Genomic DNA, 18,170 nt, shown 5'->3' with positions numbered 1-18,170 from the left:
AAGGTGACCTGGGGGCGCTGGCCCTGGAGTTAGGGAACGGCCAGCGCCAGGTGTGGGTAGTGAGTAGTTCTGACGGATCCTACCCCCTACCTTTTCCCCAGTCTTGGAGCCGGTGGGCGGCATTTACCCAAAGTAATAGTTGGCTGATGTATCTGATGTCCTAAGGGCCGTGGGCTTGGGCTGTAAGTCAGGAAGGTGTTCTGAAGCCACTGAGTGCAGGACTGGGGGTCTAGATTCTGCCCCAAGGGTTAACGATAAATACTAGGTTATGAGGGTTACATGCTGTTGGGTTAGTCGCTAAGTCGTGTCAGACTCTTGCGACGACATGGACTGTAGCCCACCAGGCTTCTCTGTCGATGGGATTCTCCAGGCAAGACTACTGGAGTGGATTGCCATGCCCTCTTCCAGGGGATCTTCTCCACCCTGGGGTTGAACTCAGGTCTCCTGCATTGCAGGCTGATTCTTTACCTACTGAGCCACCAGGGAAACCTGAGTGTTATATAATATTTTATAGGTGTTGTTATTTCAACCAAAATGTGCTTAACCCTTTACCCAATAACCCCTCCCTTGGTTCATCCTGGATATTCTTCCTGAATGAAACATTTGATATCTCTCACCTCGCTTTTATATGCTACAGAAGTCAGATGTGACTTAACAAAACTGATGACAAACGTTTGGCCCTTTACCTATTATCACAATCATTTAACACCAAGGTGTACCATTATTCTCATTCTATATCAAGCAAAGAGATTAAAAGAAATAAATCAACATGTCCAAAGTAATACAGCTAACAAGGTGACAGAGCCAGAACGTAGACACCTCTTTATTCTCTACTGTATCCCATCTCCCTGATTAAAGAGTGCTTAGTAAATACACTACAGATAACCTCATTGGTTCAAGGCTCGTTTTCTGTGGCCAAAAGAAATAACAGTGATTCAAGGTAGATGTTACAGAAGGGCAGTTTTTCCAACACACAATATCTTTTTTTCAATAGCATTTATCAACTGCCAGTCCTGCGTCAAGTGCTATCCTAAGATCTGGGTACATAGCAACGAACAGCCCTATCATCACGGAGTTCACTTAACAGGGGAGACATGTCAAGTACGGATAAACACTATGAAGGAAAACAAAGCAATTTTCAGTTCAGTTCAGTCAGTCAGTCGTGTCCGACTCTGCAACCCCCATGAACCGCAGCACGCCAGGCCTCCTCTCCATCACCAACTCCTGGAGTCCACCCAAACCCATGTCCATTGTGTCGGTGATGCCATCCAACCGTCTCATCCTCTGTCGTCCCCTTTTCCTCCTGCTCTCAATCTTTCCCAGCATCAGGGTCTTTTCAAATGAGTCAGCTCTCCGCATCAGGTGGCCAAAGTAATGTTACTACGTTTACTTTAAGAAGTAATGGCAGTACAAAGCAATGCCAAAGCAGTGTTACTACCCTTCAGATTTTCTCTCTAGTTACCATCTATAGTCCTCAGGTTTGCAAAGGAGGAGCCACGTGTTTCTCACTTAAGAGAAAAACTTATGTGCCATTTGCTTTTGTTTCTCCAACAAGCTTCACAGGACAGCCCTTTTGAGTGTAAAATACATAAGTAAGGAACAAAAATGACTGAAAATGAGAAATGAGAAGCAAAAGGAAGCTGACTCGACCCACCAGTTGATTTGCCCATAATTATTTTATTGACACTTTTATTGTTACAAAGGGAAAGTATGGTGTTGAGGATGTAAAAGGAAGGTCATGCACACAAGGGGACACAACATCACTTTAGATCTCAGGAAGCAGTAAGCATCTGATGGTTCTTTGGGGAAATAGGAAAAGGGGGAAAGCCAATAAAGAGAAAGACCAACTTAAGAGACAAAAAAGCTAAAAAATGCAAACATCTTCCTGGAACCACAATAGAGAGGCTAAATAAAGCTATCATTTCATCTTTTCGGGGATCATAAGTTCTGTGGGAAAAGAAAGATGGGAAGAACCAATTCTCTAGAGAATTAGGAGGGTCACAAGATGAATGAGTAGAATTAGAAAGCCACAGACAGAAGTGAGAAAACAGCTGTGTTTAGGTTTGGGCAGATGGGCAGGTGGTCATTATAATATCACAGATTTGTCACTTATTGAATCCAGCTACTAGAAACCATGCTAGGCTCTTTACAGAAAGATTTCTAGTTAATGCAACAACAAGGTAGTATTATTCCAGGCTTACAAAGGACACGGGGGTTACGGTTTAAGTAGCTTGTCATGGTTGCCCAGCCAGCAAGTGGCAAAGTCAGGAGAGAGACCCAAGCCTGCCTGGCCCTGAAGTCAGTATTTTCCACATCCCTACTTCTCCAAGACACAAAATTCACAAAGGATCTGAGTGAAGGTGACTTGGCAGTTTACACGGTCCCAGTGAAAGAGCAATAAGGAGATTTGGGTCTGAGCAGGGTATGTTTAAGTTTCACAGGGTAATTATTGGATCCTGCTTCCTAGAATTTCTAGGGAATGCAAGGGAGAGAAGGATTATGGTGGAAGTTGATTTTGACTCGGGGATTTCTTGGCAGGAGGGAACTGGGAGGAGGAGTCAGGCCCTAGGTTAGGTCCTAGGCAGCAATCCGGTAGTTGGGGTGGACCTGGGGCCTGACGTCGCAGACCATGCCGAGAAGCTGGGCCAGGACACGTTCGCGGTTTCTCTGCTGGGAGCTCTGCATGCCCTGCACCTGGCGCCTTGTAGCCTGCTCCACCTCAGCCGACAAGTTCCCTTGGGAGCCCATGGCCTGGGGAGTGGGAGAAAGGGTGGAAGAGAGAAAAGAAAAAGCAGAAACAGAGAAAGAAGCATCCAGGCACGTGGAAGGGTCCTAGAGCAAGGCCAGGAAGCAAGGCCCTCTCCAGAGTCATGCCCACCCACGGAAGTATCTAGATAGACACCACTCGCATCCACGGAAATATCTGGACACCAAAGAGACCAACATAATGCCCTCTCCTTTTAAGATCTGACATGCAGCATCATCCTACAGCAGACTGTAGGATCCTCGCCACCTGTGCCCATAAAATTCTGCCCTCCACTCCAAATGTCATCATACCCTACATAGACCTCAGCCATCCCTCTTCAAAACTCCCAGACTCTCTTACATACAACTAAGCTTGACCTCACCAGGGTCCCCTTCGACCCTTCACCACCTTTTTTCTTGTGGAATCACCCTGTACACATCCCACCAGATATACCCACCAACATGCACAACTGGGGGTCCCATCTCAACTCCCCCACGACTCACTGCCTGCTGCTTGCTCTGGAATTCTTGCTCTCTCTCTCTGCGGTACTGGTCCACTTCCATTTGTGCCTCTTCCTTTGCCTGCTTCAGACGCCGGGCCTTCCCTGGAGGCAGAAGAAAGGACTGAAGGGGGGGGGGGGTAGGACCCCTGCCACACACACACACACACACGCACGCACATATACACACACACACTATGAGAGTAGGGGGTCAGTCCCTCCCCCAAAGTTACTGCCTTCTCTCTGTCAGCCAAGAACTGGATTCTCACCACCCACCCATTTCTTCCCTCCTAAAAGCAACCGCAGCCCCCAGCTCTCTCTCCATCAGTCTTAGGTTATCCCAAGGACTCAAATGTTTGCTGTCTCTCTACCCCCAATTTTCTTTCCAGATTCCTAAGGACGAAATGAGACTCACTCTTTCTGGCATCTGCCACCTTCTCAGCCGCCCGCTTCTCGGCTTGCAGGAGCTGCTGGATACCCTGGGATTGACTGGCCATTTCTGTTATGACCGATGGTGTTTGTTTCGGAAGCCACCAAGGTACCAGATGGCTCCCCCTCTTCCCTCCCCCCACAACGCCTAATCCTCCTCCAGCTGTTTGCTGCGGCCTTTCACTCCCCCTGGGTCTTAGTGCTCCCCTTTTCGCTCAGCCTCCTGAACCGGGTGTCTCCCCCAAACTGATCCTCCCACTGATGGCTAGTCCTCCTTTCCCACCTCTCACGCTGGCAGTACTCAGAATTACCGCCTGGTGGCAGCAGAGACCAGATCCAAAGCTGCCCGCTGACTACAGCAGGTGCAGATCGTTCCCAGTTGGAAGGAATGGGGGGCGGCGGCCGAGAGGAGAGGAGTATTTAGGAGAGAAGGCGGCAGAGAGAGATTGAGAATGGGGTGAGGAGGTAAGGAAATTATCATGTGTGGTATGTTGGGAATAGAATATCTGGGCTTCTCTGAATTCTTCCAATTTCTCTTCCCCTCTTTTTTCTCCCTCCCATTTCCATCTTTTTTTGCAACATCTTTCCAATTCCAAATTTCTCCATTCATCTCATTTGCTTTGTCCTACAGTTGTTTCCCTTGTCTTTTACTGTATTTTTCTTCTATGATCTGTCCCTTCCTTGGCCTTACTGTGGTTTGGGGTTTAGTTTTGCATTTTCACTGCGGTTTTTTTCTTGTTGTTATCTCCTTTGTTTTCTCTCTCGTCTCATCTTCTCGTCTATCACTGAACCATCTCCTCTCTCCTCCCAGTTGGGGGAGGCGGGGTTAAACTCCCCAAGAGCCTTTGCCGCTCTCTGTTCCTTTTCCTCGCCTGTCTTCCAGACTTCCGGTTTCAGACGGACCCTTTATCTTAAGTTCCGTAGTTTCCCCCCGGAGGCTGGGCCAAGGAAACACCTCCTGCCCCCTCGGGGAGGAACGACATCCGGTAACACGCCTCACAGTTCATTTCCGCCCTTTACCTGCTTCTCGGCTTGCGCCACTTCCGTCAGTCTAGAGTGTCTCCGCCCTTCCCGCCTCCCTTCCTGTGAGCGTCTTAAACACAGGCTTCGGGCCTACTGCTCCGGGGGTACTTTGGGGGCGGGGGGGGGGCAGGTCTGATGAGTAACCCCTCCCCCCAAGTCCCAGAGGGAGAAGCCTCTACATCTGTCTGCCGGGTACATTATCAATTTCTAGATCATTATTTGAAATTGTCTATGACTTTTTAAAATTCAGATATCTGTTGATAAAAATTTCCCCCATCATTCTGTTTTGTATTAAATAACAAAATCCTTTATGAAAATTTACCTGGGCTAATGAGCCTTTAAGTAATCATTTATCCTTTTCTCAAATTTTACATTAAAAAAAAAATGTGACCCCAGCGCCCCTCAAAATTTTTTTCAAACTTCTCATCTGGTAAAGGGATGAGGGTTAGGATTGGACTCATTTCTTGTTGAAAATTGTCAGAAGAGATGGGGAACCAAAAGGAGAAAACAGAATGCCAGAGATGGAGGGGAAGGGACCATCCAAGGCTGGGGTCCTGACTGCTGCCTTCTTATCCTTCTTCCTCAGCCCAAGAGTTCCATGGCCTCCACTTCCCGTCGCCAACGCCGAGAGCGTCGCTTCCGTCGCTATTTGTCTGCAGGACGGCTGGTCCGGGCCCAAGCCCTCCTCCAGCGACACCCGGGCCTTGATGTAGATGCTGGGCAGCCCCCACCTCTGCACCGGGCCTGCGCCCGCCACGATGCCCCTGCCCTGTGCCTGCTGCTTCGGCTTGGGGCTGACCCTGCCCACCAGGACCGCCACGGGGACACGGCGCTGCATGCCGCTGCCCGTCAGGGCCCTGATGGTGAGTCTGCCTCGTGGGGAACAAGGTCATGAGCAACTGATGGGGTCTGAGATGAAGGCCAGTGGTTGAAAAAATAAGCTAGTTATTTGGTCCTGGGACTCAGGCAAGTAGTTGACCAAGTTGGCTTATGGCTATCATTTATGACTTCACATTACTGAGCTACCACTGTCTGAGGAGCCCAACATTACCCAAACAGCAACTAGCACTCAAACTTCACATCTCTCTAGATTGTTGTGTGTTAATTGTTCAGTCGGTCTGACTCTTTGCAACCCCATAGACTGTAGTTCACCTGGCTTCTCTGTCCATGGGGTTCTCCGGGCAAGAATACTGGAGTGGGTTGCCATTCCCTTCTCCAGGGGATTTTCCTGGCCCAGGGGTCGAACCCGGGTCTCCTTCATTGCAAGCAGATCTATACGGTCTGAGCCACAATATCTAGGTTAGTAGCTACTTTTTTCTCTTAGCTGGTTGTTTGCCTGTAGTATGAAAAGTAAGATAGAGGGTACTCTTTGCAGTTACAATGCATGGATTCAAATCCCAGCTCCACAATTAACAGCTGTGTGTTCTTGGGCAAGTAACTAAACTTTCTTGATGCTTAATTTGTCCCCGTGCAAAATTAATTAGTAGCAACCTTTGCTGTGTGCCAGGCACTTCTCGCAAAGCAACTCATTTAGGGCTGCCCTGGTGGCTCAGATGGTAAAAAATCTGCCTGCAGTGAGGGAGACCTGGTTTCAATCCCTGAGTTGGAAAGATCCCCTGGAGGAGGGTATGGCAACCCACTCCAGTATTCTTGCCTGGAGAATCCCCATGGACAGAAGAGCCTGGCGGGCCACAGTGCATGGGATTGCAAAGAGTCAGACACAACTGGGGGATTAAGCACACAGGCACTTCTCACAAAGCCACTCATTTAATCCTCACAACTACCCTGTGAAGATATAAACACTAACATCATTCTTCTCTTCTCAGATAAGGAAACAGCACAGAGAAATAATTTGCCAAAGTCGAACAACTATTAAGTGGTAGAGCAAGGATTGTATCCCAGCAGCCTAACTAGATAGTCTCTGCTCTGTGGTACTTTATAGAATTACAAAGTGATAACACCTGTGTTCAAAGCACCCATGCTGTGACATATGTTTTTAGCATCAACTGACACAGTACATAGTGAAGCACCCAGCACATGATAGTTCAGTCGCTCAGTCGTGTCCGACTCTTTGCGACCCCATGGACTGCAGCACGCCAGGCCTCCCTGTCCATTACCAACTCCCGGAGTTTACCCAAAATCATGTCTATTGAGTTGGTGACGCCATCCAACCATCTCATCCTTTGTTGTCCCCTTCTCCTCCCACCTTCGGTCTTTTCAAATGAGTCAACTCTTCGCATGAGGTGGCCAAACTATTAAAGTTTCAGCTGCAACATCAGTCCTTCCAGTGAACACTCAGGGCTGACCTCCTTTAGGATGGACTGGTTGGATCTCCTTGCAGTCCAAGGAACTCTCAAGAGTCTTCTCCAACACCACAGTTCAAAAGCACCAATTCTTCGGCACTCAGCTTTCTTTATAGTCCAACTCTCACATCCATATATGACTACTGGAAAAACCAAAGGTTCGACTAGACTGACCTTTGTTGGCAAAGTAATGTCTCTGCTTTTTAATATGCTGTCTAGGTTGTTCATAACTTTCCTTCCAAGGAGTAAGCATCTTTTAATTTCATGGCTTCAGTCACCATCTGCAGTGATTTTGGAGTCCAAAAAAATAAAGTCTGACACTGTTCCCACTGTTTCCCCATCTATTTGCCATGAAGTGATGGGACCGGATGCCATGATCTTAGTTTTCTGAATGTTGAGTTTTAAGCCAACTTTTTCGCTCTCTTCTATCACTTTCATCAAGAGGCTCTTTAGTTCTTCACTTTCTGCCATAAGGGTGGTGTCATCTGCATATCTGAGGTTATTGCTATTTCTCCCAGCAATCTTGATTCCAGCTTGTGCTTCTCCCAGTCTAGTGTTTCTCACGATGTACTCTACATGTAAGTTAAATAAGCAGGGTGACAATCTATAGCCTTGACGTACTCCTTTTCCTATTTGGAACCAGTCTGTTGTTCCATGTCAATTTCTAACTGTTGCTTCCTGACCTGCATACAGATTTCTCAAGAGGCAGGTCAGGTGGTCTGGTATTCCCATCTCTTTCAGAATTTTCCACAGTTTGTTGTGATCAGCACATGACAAGCACTCTAGATACTGGCCATTGTTCCTGTGGGTATTAAGAGATCCATACTCCTTATTACCCACAGTTCTGAAACTCAGAAACACTCTGAGAACCATATTTTTTCATCAGCCTGCCACCAAACTCATTTGGTGACAAAAATCTAACCTGAACTGAGGCTAAGCTATTCATGATATGCTGTTATCCTACTGATGTCAATATTCATACATTTCATTGCAGAAACATTCACATGTTTGGTTACCGGGGCTAGCCATGCTCTCCCAGACTACCTGATAGACAGTGTACCATTGTCCCTTGCTATCTGAGAGGGATTGGTTCTAGAAACCCCCACTCCCAGGATACCCAAATCCACAGGTGCTCATGTCCCTTTTATGGAAAGATGTGATGTTTGCGTATAACCCATGCACTATCTTCCTGTAGATTACTTAAAATACTTAATTCAATGGAAATGTTACGTAGATAGTTGCAGGCAAACTGCAGATTCAAGGTTTGGCTTTTGGAACTTTATGGGATTTTTTTTTTTCCCCTGAATATTTTAGGTCTGTGGTTGGTTGACTCTGCAGATGTGGAACTTGAGGATATGGAGGGTCAACTAAATTAGCTGTTATCAAATTCCCCAAATATCTGCATTCTGGAAAGCCTTTGATATTGATGGGAGCTTGTTGATACTGTGGTGGCAGTGGAGGCAGCTCCGAAGAGGTACAGCTCTCCCTAAGAAAATAACAGGTGAAACGCCGTTTCCCCTTTTGGAGACTTTCCTTCTAGAGTAAGAACGTTAGATGAAAATCTCTTGGTGGATGAGCAATCTGAACTCAGTTTGATTGCTATTGTCATCCCCCCCAGCTCCCCAAGAATGTACAGGAACCTCACCCACACCCCGAAACCTCCCCCATATAGTCAAAAATCCCCTAACATAGCAAGATAGGCTGACCTATTCAGATATTTTTTTAACTTAGAACAAAGGAGGTTTACAAAGTGCAGGCACCTAACTTGACCGTTGACACTGTATATGACAACAGAGCAGAATGTCCTGAGGCAGACCTCAGACCCCATCAAGTTCCAGCCCTGCCACTTAATGGGCTATGTGACAAGCCCTCTCCAGTTTAGCCTGTGTGAACCTAATTTGCTTCTCTAGAATGGAGGTTGTGGCAAGTGAGGCAAGCACTTGGTGCAGTTTTGATATTCACTAGATGATAAGTAGGGCTTCCCTAGTGGTCAGCAGTAAAGAATCCACCTGTAGTGTAGGAGATGGAGGTTCGATCCGTGGGTTGGGAAGATTCCCTTGAGAAGGAAATGGCAACCCACTCCAGTATTCTCCAGAAAATCCCACAGACACAGGAGCCTGGTGGGTTAGAGTCCGTAGGGGTCACAAAAAGTCAGATACGACTAAGTGACTAAACAACAACAAAAGATGAGAAATACTGTTATTTTTATTCTTTTATTACTCAGTTAAGGCTTCATTAGTGACAGAAATGTCTCTTATGGTAGGTTCTTCCTTCATTGTATTGAATTCTAAGAAGCATGTGAGAGTGATATTATGATTCCATTAAGGATGAGGAAAACAGGGCCCAGAACCTTCAGTACCTTGCTGAAATTTCGCCTACACTCAGGTCACTCCCAGGCCTTCTCAGGCTTTCCTTCCTCCTCGTCCCCGCCATCCTTACCACCAGGTGGCCTTCTAACTCCTTGGTGGGAAGGCCCATCTCTAGACACCCTTCTGCCTTAAAATCCAGGTATTTTCTTTGAATAGATGAAATGAGCCAGAATCTTCTCGGGGAGGGTAGATTTCCCTTCAGTTCCCATGGTGGGTCCCAGGGTTCTGAATTGGCTGGGCTGGGTTGTCACACCCAGTGAGAGGCCAGTGAATGGCCGTTACCTTTGAGGCTTTTGGTAACACCTCCTAGGGAGGTGGTCTTAGCTGTCAGAGACCCCTTTATAAACACACCTTAATCCAACAATAGCCATTCTCTGCCTTCAGCAAGAGTGAGTGAACATTGACAAACAGGGTCATTTTGTCACCATCTTTGCAAAAAGAATAAGTCCAAAGCCAGCTTGATTTTTTGTTTTTATCTCCTTACTGTAGCATTCACTGCACCTCTCTGTGCCAGCACAGTATGAGACATTTCCCATCCATTACCCACTTTGATCTGCTCAGTAGAAGTAGGCTGTGGCCCTGCTTTACAGATGACTGAGCCATCCGGTTTACGTTCCCTTTGCCTTTCCAACTTAACCTCCCACGGCACACCCACAAACCTGAGACTCCTGCTCCATGACTCTGTCTTCAGTGACCCCAAGCCTGTTTTCAACAAGCATGCCTGTCTTTTATCTGCCTCTGGCCTGTCACCTTCCTGCCCGCCCTAGTAAGTTTTCCACCTTGCTAAGTTATTCTCCCTTCACAACCCAGTGTAGGCCCCCACCTCCTGCTAGAAGCCCTCTCCAACCAGCCCGCCCACTGTCACCTGGTCTTCCTCTGCATCTCAATCATCACTAAACGTAAACTTCTGATCTGGCATTTTTTAAAAGTGTTCTATACCAGTTAGTATCAACATCTCATTAAGACAGAAATCATGTCTCGTTTTGGGGAGTAGAACAGTGCTTCCATCACTATGATGAAGTACATGTTTACGCCAGAAAGCTTTTTTTCACATTTATTTTTCCCAATATAAAAGTACAACATATGAATTAAAGAACATTGGGAAAAGTTGATCTGTACTGTTAAATTGTCAGTAAATTTGGTGTTTCAAACAACTGGAGAGGGTGGTGGTGAACTATTTAATAAATGATACCAGACCATTTGTCTTCTCTGGAGAAAAATAGTCTTACCTTACACCTGACTCAAAAGTAAGTTACAGCAGATTAAACATCTAAATGCAACAGGAAAGGCTCAAATTCACGGGAGAGTTTTCTCTGGGGGGATAAAACTTGGAAGACAGAATCAAAGAAAACTTTAGTTTTATCTCTGATGGTTTTTTTAAGTAAAATTATGTTGAAAAAATGAAAATATATTAACATACCTTGTGGTAGGACTAGGTTGCTTATCATACTGTACTTTGTACTTTTTTCCTTTTTTGAAAAAAAAAAAATTTTCTAGGAATAAATATAGTAGGAAAAAACAGAAGGGCATAATCTTGGAGTGGAGAAAAACCCTTCTAAGAATGAAATAAAGTTAAAAGCTATAAGTTGAAAATAGACACAGATTTAATGACAAAAATTTTGAAAATATAGAGGAAAATATTTACAATATATGTGAAATAAACACAAAGGGTGGGTATCCATATTATATAAGCAACTCTCATATCTATCCGTATATTATCCAGGGGAAAAGTAGAGAAAGAATATGAATATGAAAAACTTGCATTAATAAAGTGTTTTTTTTAATCTATCAGGTGGGCAAAATTTAAAGGGTTGGAGATATTCAGATTTGGTAAAGGACTTCACAGGCACTCATATATTCTTTTTTAAAATACTTTTATAATTACCTACTTTATTTCAAGAATAATGGAATAATATTCCTTATCACATATAAAAAGTTTCCTGAAAGTGGTAAAACTATAATTTCATTAGGCACTCCTATTTTCTTGATGGGGTGTACCTTGGCACAAACTTTTTGAAAGCAATTTGGCAAAATTGCACATTTTGTTTGACTCAAAAATTCCCCTTCTGAGAATCTACCCCACAGAAGTACTGTAAGGAGTCCACAAACACATATGTATAAGACTGATCATTTTTGGAAACAAAGTCTTTCTATTGGGGGTGGGAAGATTTGTTTCGTATACACAACGGAACACTACACAGTCACAGAAAAGAATGAGGTAGGCTATGTATACTCCTGTGGAAATTATAAATGAACTGCTAAATGAAAACAAGTTACCAAACAACATGTAACTCTTGAAAAGAAATTGTCATGCATATGTGTTTATATACACCAAGACAGGACTGAAAAGGGACCACACCTAGGTGTTAACAGTGATTAAATTTATTCTTCAATCTTTAAAAAGAAAAGAAAATTTGATATTAATTAGGTCCCTTTCACATTAAAATACCAGGTAAGACTTGGGGGGAAAGCTACTCATAGTCTACCACCCTGAAACTAGAATTTTTACTTATTTCTTTCCAATCTTTTTTTCAACCATTGATTTGGTCTCTTTTTTTCACACAATTGTGATTGGATCCTATGTACAGTTTTGCAGCCTGCTTTTTCCCCACACCACCATAATCTTTAGTGGCTATTTAATATTCTGTACCAGATTTTACTCATAGTGTTTTATAGTTGGAGGCCTTACCCCTTCAAACCTATGAATTTAAAAACCTCCCATGCAAACCTGAGCACCCACCCACCCACCCACCCTCCCTCACACCTGCTGTGAGCCCTGGTGGGAAATAAGCTGTTGAAAGACAAGGCCAGTTGCTGGGTGGGACAAATTGGGAGGGCTTGTGACAGGTCACATCAGTACTAAAGAGAAGTTCCCCTACCCCTCATCTTGATGTGGTTTGCATTGAGTGACACTCAGGTGTGCCAGGAGGTGGGTGGGGGGCAGTGGGCCTTGGCCAGCCAAGGCTGGACCCATTCTATCTTGCACCTTCCTGGTACTGACAGGACAGCCCTTCCTCTGTCCCATTGTTTTGCCAGGCAGCCAGTATGTTCTCGCATCAGTGAATAAAGATTTAAAGACTGCTGGCCCACTTCCTCCTGCCCTAGGGAGAAAAAGTAGGTCTACAGGAAGGGAGGGTGCCTCACTCACCTCCCTCTGTCCTGGGAGTGCAGAGGGGGTTGGTGGCTGTGGCAGGGGGCACTGGTAGGTGCAGTGTTGACCCTCAGCTGATAATGGAGCGGGTGCATTGAGGTCAGGACTCAGGAGGAGGGGCGCTCAGGCATGATAGTCCCTTTCCTGGTTTCTCCCATCCTCCTGTCAGCCAGGTTGGGACCCTCTGTCTCAACCCCTTTCCCCTGCCTTAGGTCAGCAGTCATTTGGAAAGAGTTTACCCTGCTGCTGGGAACATTTCAGTGGCTTAAATTCACTACTGGACTACCTCTCCACTACCCTCGCAGCATCCCCTGGCTAAGGCTGGCTGAGAGAAATTTCCCTGAGAATATTTATTTTTCTCAGTTTATTGAAAAGTGATATAAAAAGAAAAATACTGTGTATTTGAGTATTTATAATGGTACAGATCAGGGTGTTCAGGTATTCTATATAGGATATAGTTTTGGATGAGAAACACAATAAAAAGTATAAAGTAACAGTATTTTTCAAGCCAAAAAATGGAATATCCAGTCAAAGGGAGGCAAGCTAGAAAATATCATTTGACATAGTGGAGCTCCCAGGACACCAAATTGGCCTGCAAGGACAGAGTATTTTAAACTACCGCACTTACTCATGATGTAAAGTATCAATAAGTATTTGTCAGTGACGGTGATTGCCTAGTACCCAGGAGGCATCCATGTGGGCAACCCTTCCATTGCTCTAAGACCAAGGGAGTGAGTGACCGGCAGGATTCAAGATGGCGGCCCTCCCAGCTAATTTGTGCTCACTGCTCTCCGGTCAACAGCCTACACGGATTTCTTCCTGCCACTGCTGAGTCGCTGTCCCTCTGCCATGGGAATAAAGAATAAGGATGGGGAGACCCCAGGGCAGATTCTGGGCTGGGGACCCCCCTGGGATTCTGCTGAGGAGGAGGAGGAAGATGAGGCCTCTAAGGAACGGGAATGGAGACAGAAGCTTCAGGGAGAGCTGGAGGATGAGTGGCAGGAGGTCATCGGGAGATTTGAAGGTAAGGATGCCATCTCCATCCACAGCCGCCCTTCTTCCCCACTGGCTTCCTGTGCTCCCTTCTCCCGTGCTGCCCATCACCTCCTCACGGCCTCTCCGAGACCACCCCCACCTGCCCTCCCAAACAGATGATGCTTCCCATGAGACCCAGGAACCCGAGTCCTTCTCAGCCTGGTCAGATCGCATGGCTCGGGAACATGCCCAGAAGCGCCAGCAGCAGCAGCGTGAGACAGAGGGAGCCTGCCGACCCCCACGGGCTGAGGGCTCCGGGCACAGCTGGCGGCAGCAGGAGGAGGAGCAGCGGCTCTTCCGAGAGCGAGCCCGGGCCAAGGAGGAAGAACTGCGTGAGAGCCGAGCCAGGAGGGCGCAGGAGGCGCTCGGGGATCGAGCTCCGGAGCCAGCCAGAGCCGGGCCCCGGGCAGAGCACCCCAGAGGCGCAGGGCGGGGCAGACTCTGGCGCTTTGGTGATGTGCCTTGGCCCTGCCCTGGGGGAGGGGACCCAGAAGCCATGGCTGCAGCACTGGTGGCCAGGGGCCCCCCCTTGGAGGAACAGGGGGCTCTGAGGAGGTACTTGAGGGTCCAGCAGGTCCGCTGGCACCCTGACCGCTTCCTGCAGCGATTCCGAAGCCAGATTGAGACCTGGGAGCTGGGCCGAGTGATGGGAGCCGTGACAGCCCTTTCTCAGGCCCTGAATCGCCACGCAGAAGCCCTCAAGTGACCCTGAGGGGAGAGCGAGAAACTGCAGGAAGGGCAGGACAGTAGGAAGGTTAAGGTCAGGAGGCCAGTACCAAAGGGCAGAGGATATGGGGTGGGAGCAGAACTTGTAATGAGTGGGGGTGGGGGGACACGGGCCACCACCCTGCTCCTTGACTCTGCCATTTCCTAATAAGACCTGGTTCCACATTGCACACCCGGTGTCTCCTCTGCCTTTTTCCATCACTGTGGTTTTCATCACCCATGACTTCTCATTTCCCACTCCACATGCCCAAACCCACAGCTCCTATTCACCTGCACCGTGCAGGCACACAATGACTGATGCCCTTTGCTGCAGACTAGAAGCCCCCTGCCCACCCACCGAGAAGGGTGGTGCTAAGAGGACCCGGATTGCCTGCCCTCCAGTCTCTTCACTTCCCATGCTGGGCTCCTCTCCACTCTTCAGTCAGCGGTTGGAGAAATAGATGTGAACAGAGGCAAAAAGGGGAACAAAGCTAGTTTCCCTCCCCTCCCCGGCCGGAACCACATCCTCCTCCCCACTTAACACCCTCTTCCCCCAACACAGGGCTTTCCCTCTGCTGAGTCATTGAATGATCTGAATTGGGGGCAGCTGGAGCTGGGGGACCATGAGAACGTGGTGGGAGGATGGGGGATAGAAGCAGAGAAGAGAGGGGAAGAGTCCTTGTGGGGGAGTGGAATTTCAGTTACTAAAATTAGGAGCAGGGGAAGGAGGCGGAAAGAGCCAAATTATGTAACCTGGGTTGTCTGTTCTTGGGCAACCAGAGATCCACACCCGAAGCCATCAGTCCCCTCGGGCTTCTCAGTCCTGACTCTCCTCCTTCAGGGCTCCAGTTCTCAACTCCTCCAGCCAGCTTCTGCCCCCATCTCAAACCTGGGCTCCATCTCTGGGCAGCCCAGTCTTGACCTTCCAGATAAACATCTCCTTTTCCTGAGGTTGAGGAAAAGGTCCTGGCGGGTGGTGGGAGAGGGTCTAGGGTTTCTAAGGCGGGAGGGTGGGGGGAGCACCATCTTCCACTCTTCAAACTCAGTCCCTTCTTCAGCTCCCTTGAACTAGGGTAGGAAGTTGGAGACGGCTCCAGACCCTGTGCCACCGGCGGAATCCCACAGTACTGGCGGGACACAGCAGGAACTCAAGGGCAGGACTCAGGAGAATATGGGCGTGCACCGGCACGTGCGCAGTCCACACATGTCTGCATCAGAGAATGTTGTGAATCAGAACTTATTTTTCAGGTTTGGAATGGAATGCCGGTCTACACAGGAGAATCCCAGGTGTGGAAGCAGAGGGTGATGGGGGACGGGGAGGGGAAGTCTCTGAAAGTATGGGCACATGAGGTGTGTGTGAGGCCCTTGGAGAAGACAGAGAGCCAGCAGGCCCCAGGTCTCCCAGGACCCGGCAGATGTTCAGGGGGCAGGAGGAGGGAGGGCTGATGAGAAAGATCCTGTGAGAGGAAGCTGCCGTGATTCAGAGAAGAGACTTGAGCTGTGAGCAACCCAAGCGTCCGGTTCCTCTCAGGCCGGAGATTTCGGAAGTAGCATGCAAAGAGCTCGAGTTCGAAGTGGCGGGGGCGGAGGTGGGGTGAGGATCTTTAAGCTGGAGCTTGAGAAGTGAGCAACAGAAAACGCTGGTGTCCAAATTTCTTCCTTCACCCAGGAGACACAGTCTGGTTTTTAAGCACATCATTGGCCCCTCTGTGAGAGTCACATCAAACCAAAGCAAAATAAGTCCTACTCTCTGGCCCCCAGACCTCCCTCTTTTCAACGTCTCTCCCTGGTGTCTGGCCCCCAGCCCGGTTGGGGGTTCCCCTGAGATGAGGGCTGTTCACTTTCTCTGACCACATGGTTTCCGCTTCTGTGTCTCTTATTTCCTAAGCTGATAAAAATACTGAGCCCTAGAGGCCCTGGCTTCCTCTGACCCCCTGGGGCCAGGCGGCAGGCATCCTGTCTTCCACAGTTGGGGTGGGGAGGGGAAGCAGGGATCCCCAAGGGGTGACTCAGGGCCTTCTGTGCAACCCTGGGGACATGGACATGTTCAGCCTTGCTCTAGAGCTGGGATGAGGAATTGTTTCTCAGTGGAGGGTGCATTGGGGTTCAGTTAGAGAGACGGGGTTGGGAAAGAGACTGATGAGATTGAAGAGGGTCCCTTGGGAGATTGGGGTTGGGGCAGGTCTGGTTAAGTCTGGAAAAGGGTGTGGGAGGGACTGTCTTCAGTGCAGTTCAGCTGAGCATCAAGTAGCCCAAAGATAAATGCAAACTCTGCTTCAAATTTGCCGTCCAGTAGGGGAGGCAGACCTAATCAACTGATTCAAGGCATGCTGAGTGAACTAGATAGAGTAAGGTACAGTGGATGTAGAAGGTGGGATGGTGGGGTGGGTGTTCCATCTGTAAGCACCCAGCAGGCTCTGAAGGAGGAGAGGGCATTTGATGAACAGGTGGGATTTCTGGGGGAGGGGGTGAGTGAAAGGGCCCCAGAGAGGAGTGAAACAGCTTGAGCAGCGGCTTAGGGTCAGAAAACAGTGTATGTTCAGGAAAGGCGAGCATCCTGAGGGAGGTGGAGTGCAGGTGTGAGGGAGCATGTGTTGAGGAAAGGACAAAGAATGTCATGGTAAGGGGTGTGGACCTGGCAGGCAGTGGCACTGTGACGGCTGTAGAGAAGCGGGGTACAGGGGCTGCTTCAGGTGTACAGACAAGGAGTAAAGGAAACAGGTGCCTTGGGCCGTGGGGGGACACATACTATGTGTTAACCATGTCACACCCTTTTCCCAACATCAGAATCCTGCCGGCAACTGTCCAGAAGATCTCCGTTATACAGATGAGACTGAGGCTCATAAATGTACTGTAACTTACAATCACACAGCTACAAAGTAGTGGAATTAGCATTAAACTCATTTTACCCCAAAGCCTGTGTACTCTCTACTTAGGTCCCAATAACTCCAAGTGGCATTAAAGGAAGGAACAAATCTTACAACTTTGAGAGGGATAAGTCATTGGGATGTGCTAGCTGATTGGATGGTGGGAGTGAGGGAAGAAGAGTCCTTAGATGGCTCCAAGTTTTGAGCCAAGGGCATAAGAAAGACCAGAATAACCTAAACCAAGGAGGTATGTGGCTGAGGGGAAAATGAGTTGATTTCAGACAATCACATTTTTATTAAGTACCTGATAGGAGCAGAGTGCTCTGCTAGACAATGAATATAAATGAAATAAAGTCACTGCCCTCAAAGGGCTTGCAGTCTAATGAAATGATATACAAACAATTGGGCTTCCCAGGTGTGCTCAGTGGTAAAGAATCCACCTGCCAGTGCAGGAGATGCAAGAGACACAGGTTTGATCCCTCGGTCGAGAAGATCCCCTCGAGCAGGAGATGTAACCCGCTTCAAGATTCTTACGGAGAAAGTTCCATGGAAGATGATCCTGGCAAGCTACAGTCCATGGGGTGGTAGTCAGACGTGGCTGAGCACACGTTTCACATTTAGGCTACAATGAACCAAACGATCTAATGTGGGTGGAACAAGCTAACAGAAATCCTAGGGATTTCTCCAGGGTTCTCCCGTGTACAAATAAGCACCAGCCACGTGATGACGGGAGGTGCACCTGCTTAGAGTAACAGTGCTCAAGAATGTCCTGCAGGATTTGAGGCAACAGCATGACACTCGGGTGCAGTTTTCCAGCAGGCAGGTCTGGAGCTCAAAAGGAAAGTTGGAGCTGCTGGAGACAGATTTGGGCATCCTTTTCTGAGTGGACAGGATCCCTCCAAGACAGGGTGATAAGAGCCTTGAGGATGATCAAAGGGAGAGAAACCAATAAAGAAGAGAGGTAGAAGGGACAGAAAAGTAGGGCAAGAGAGGTGTGCCAAGCAGAGACCGGGCAGCCACATCTGATGCTTCAAAGAAGTCTA

General features: G+C 47.9%; 2 protein-coding genes across 4 annotated transcripts; one reads left to right on the top strand and one right to left on the bottom strand.

The window, feature by feature from the left end:
- Nucleotides 1–1,657: 1,657 nt before the first annotated feature.
- Nucleotides 1,658–3,888, bottom strand: ATP6V1G2 (ATPase H+ transporting V1 subunit G2). Of its 2 annotated transcripts, none has more exons than XM_043907926.1 (3): nt 3,661–3,888; nt 3,250–3,369; nt 1,658–2,751 (listed from the first exon to the last, which is right to left on the bottom strand). In XM_043907926.1, exons 1-3 carry the CDS (start codon nt 3,670–3,672, stop codon nt 2,578–2,580), a joined length of 306 nt encoding a protein of 101 aa, XP_043763861.1. In that variant the 5' UTR covers nt 3,673–3,888; the 3' UTR covers nt 1,658–2,577. The 2 variants fall into 2 exon arrangements, with proteins under 2 accessions (XP_043763861.1, XP_043763860.1); XM_043907925.1 differs by having other exon boundaries at nt 3,250–3,350.
- A 118-nt stretch (nt 3,889–4,006) lies between these two features.
- On the top strand, nt 4,007–14,451 carry NFKBIL1 (NFKB inhibitor like 1). Of its 2 annotated transcripts, none has more exons than XM_043907923.1 (4): nt 4,007–4,139; nt 5,284–5,560; nt 13,323–13,544; nt 13,672–14,451. In XM_043907923.1, the coding sequence occupies exons 2-4, from the start codon at nt 5,296–5,298 to the stop codon at nt 14,259–14,261; spliced, it is 1,077 nt and encodes a 358-aa protein (XP_043763858.1). In that variant the 5' UTR covers nt 4,007–4,139; nt 5,284–5,295; the 3' UTR covers nt 14,262–14,451. The 2 variants fall into 2 exon arrangements, with proteins under 2 accessions (XP_043763858.1, XP_043763857.1); XM_043907922.1 differs by lacking the exon at nt 4,007–4,139 and adding an exon at nt 4,714–4,889.
- The last annotated feature ends 3,719 nt before the right edge of the window (nt 14,452–18,170 follow it).

The sequence above is a fragment of the Cervus elaphus genome, chromosome 7, assembly GCF_910594005.1.
Source record: "Cervus elaphus chromosome 7, mCerEla1.1, whole genome shotgun sequence".
Lineage (NCBI taxonomy): Eukaryota > Metazoa > Chordata > Mammalia > Artiodactyla > Cervidae > Cervus > Cervus elaphus.
The sequence above is the reverse complement of the archived record's forward strand: the minus strand, read 5'-3'. Positions and strand labels throughout refer to the sequence as shown.

Bases quoted from the DNA above. Each gene is read 5' to 3' on its own strand.
- ATP6V1G2 (XM_043907925.1), bottom strand. From the start codon at position 3,742: ATGGCCAGTCAATCCCAGGGTATCCAGCAGCTCCTGCAAGCCGAGAAG. The intron at 3,351-3,660 runs GTGAGTCTCATT...TTCTGCCTCCAG, and splicing joins GGTGGCAGATGCCAGAAAGA to GGAAGGCCCGGCGTCTGAAG. The intron at 2,752-3,249 runs GTGAGTCGTGGG...CCCACTCCCCAG, and splicing joins TCCAGAGCAAGCAGCAGGCA to GCCATGGGCTCCCAAGGGAA.
- NFKBIL1 (XM_043907922.1), top strand. From the start codon at position 4,833: ATGAGTAACCCCTCCCCCCAAGTCCCAGAGGGAGAAGCCTCTACATCT. The intron at 5,561-13,322 runs GTGAGTCTGCCT...TCCGGTCAACAG, and splicing joins TGCCCGTCAGGGCCCTGATG to CCTACACGGATTTCTTCCTG. The intron at 13,545-13,671 runs GTAAGGATGCCA...CCTCCCAAACAG, and splicing joins GGTCATCGGGAGATTTGAAG to ATGATGCTTCCCATGAGACC.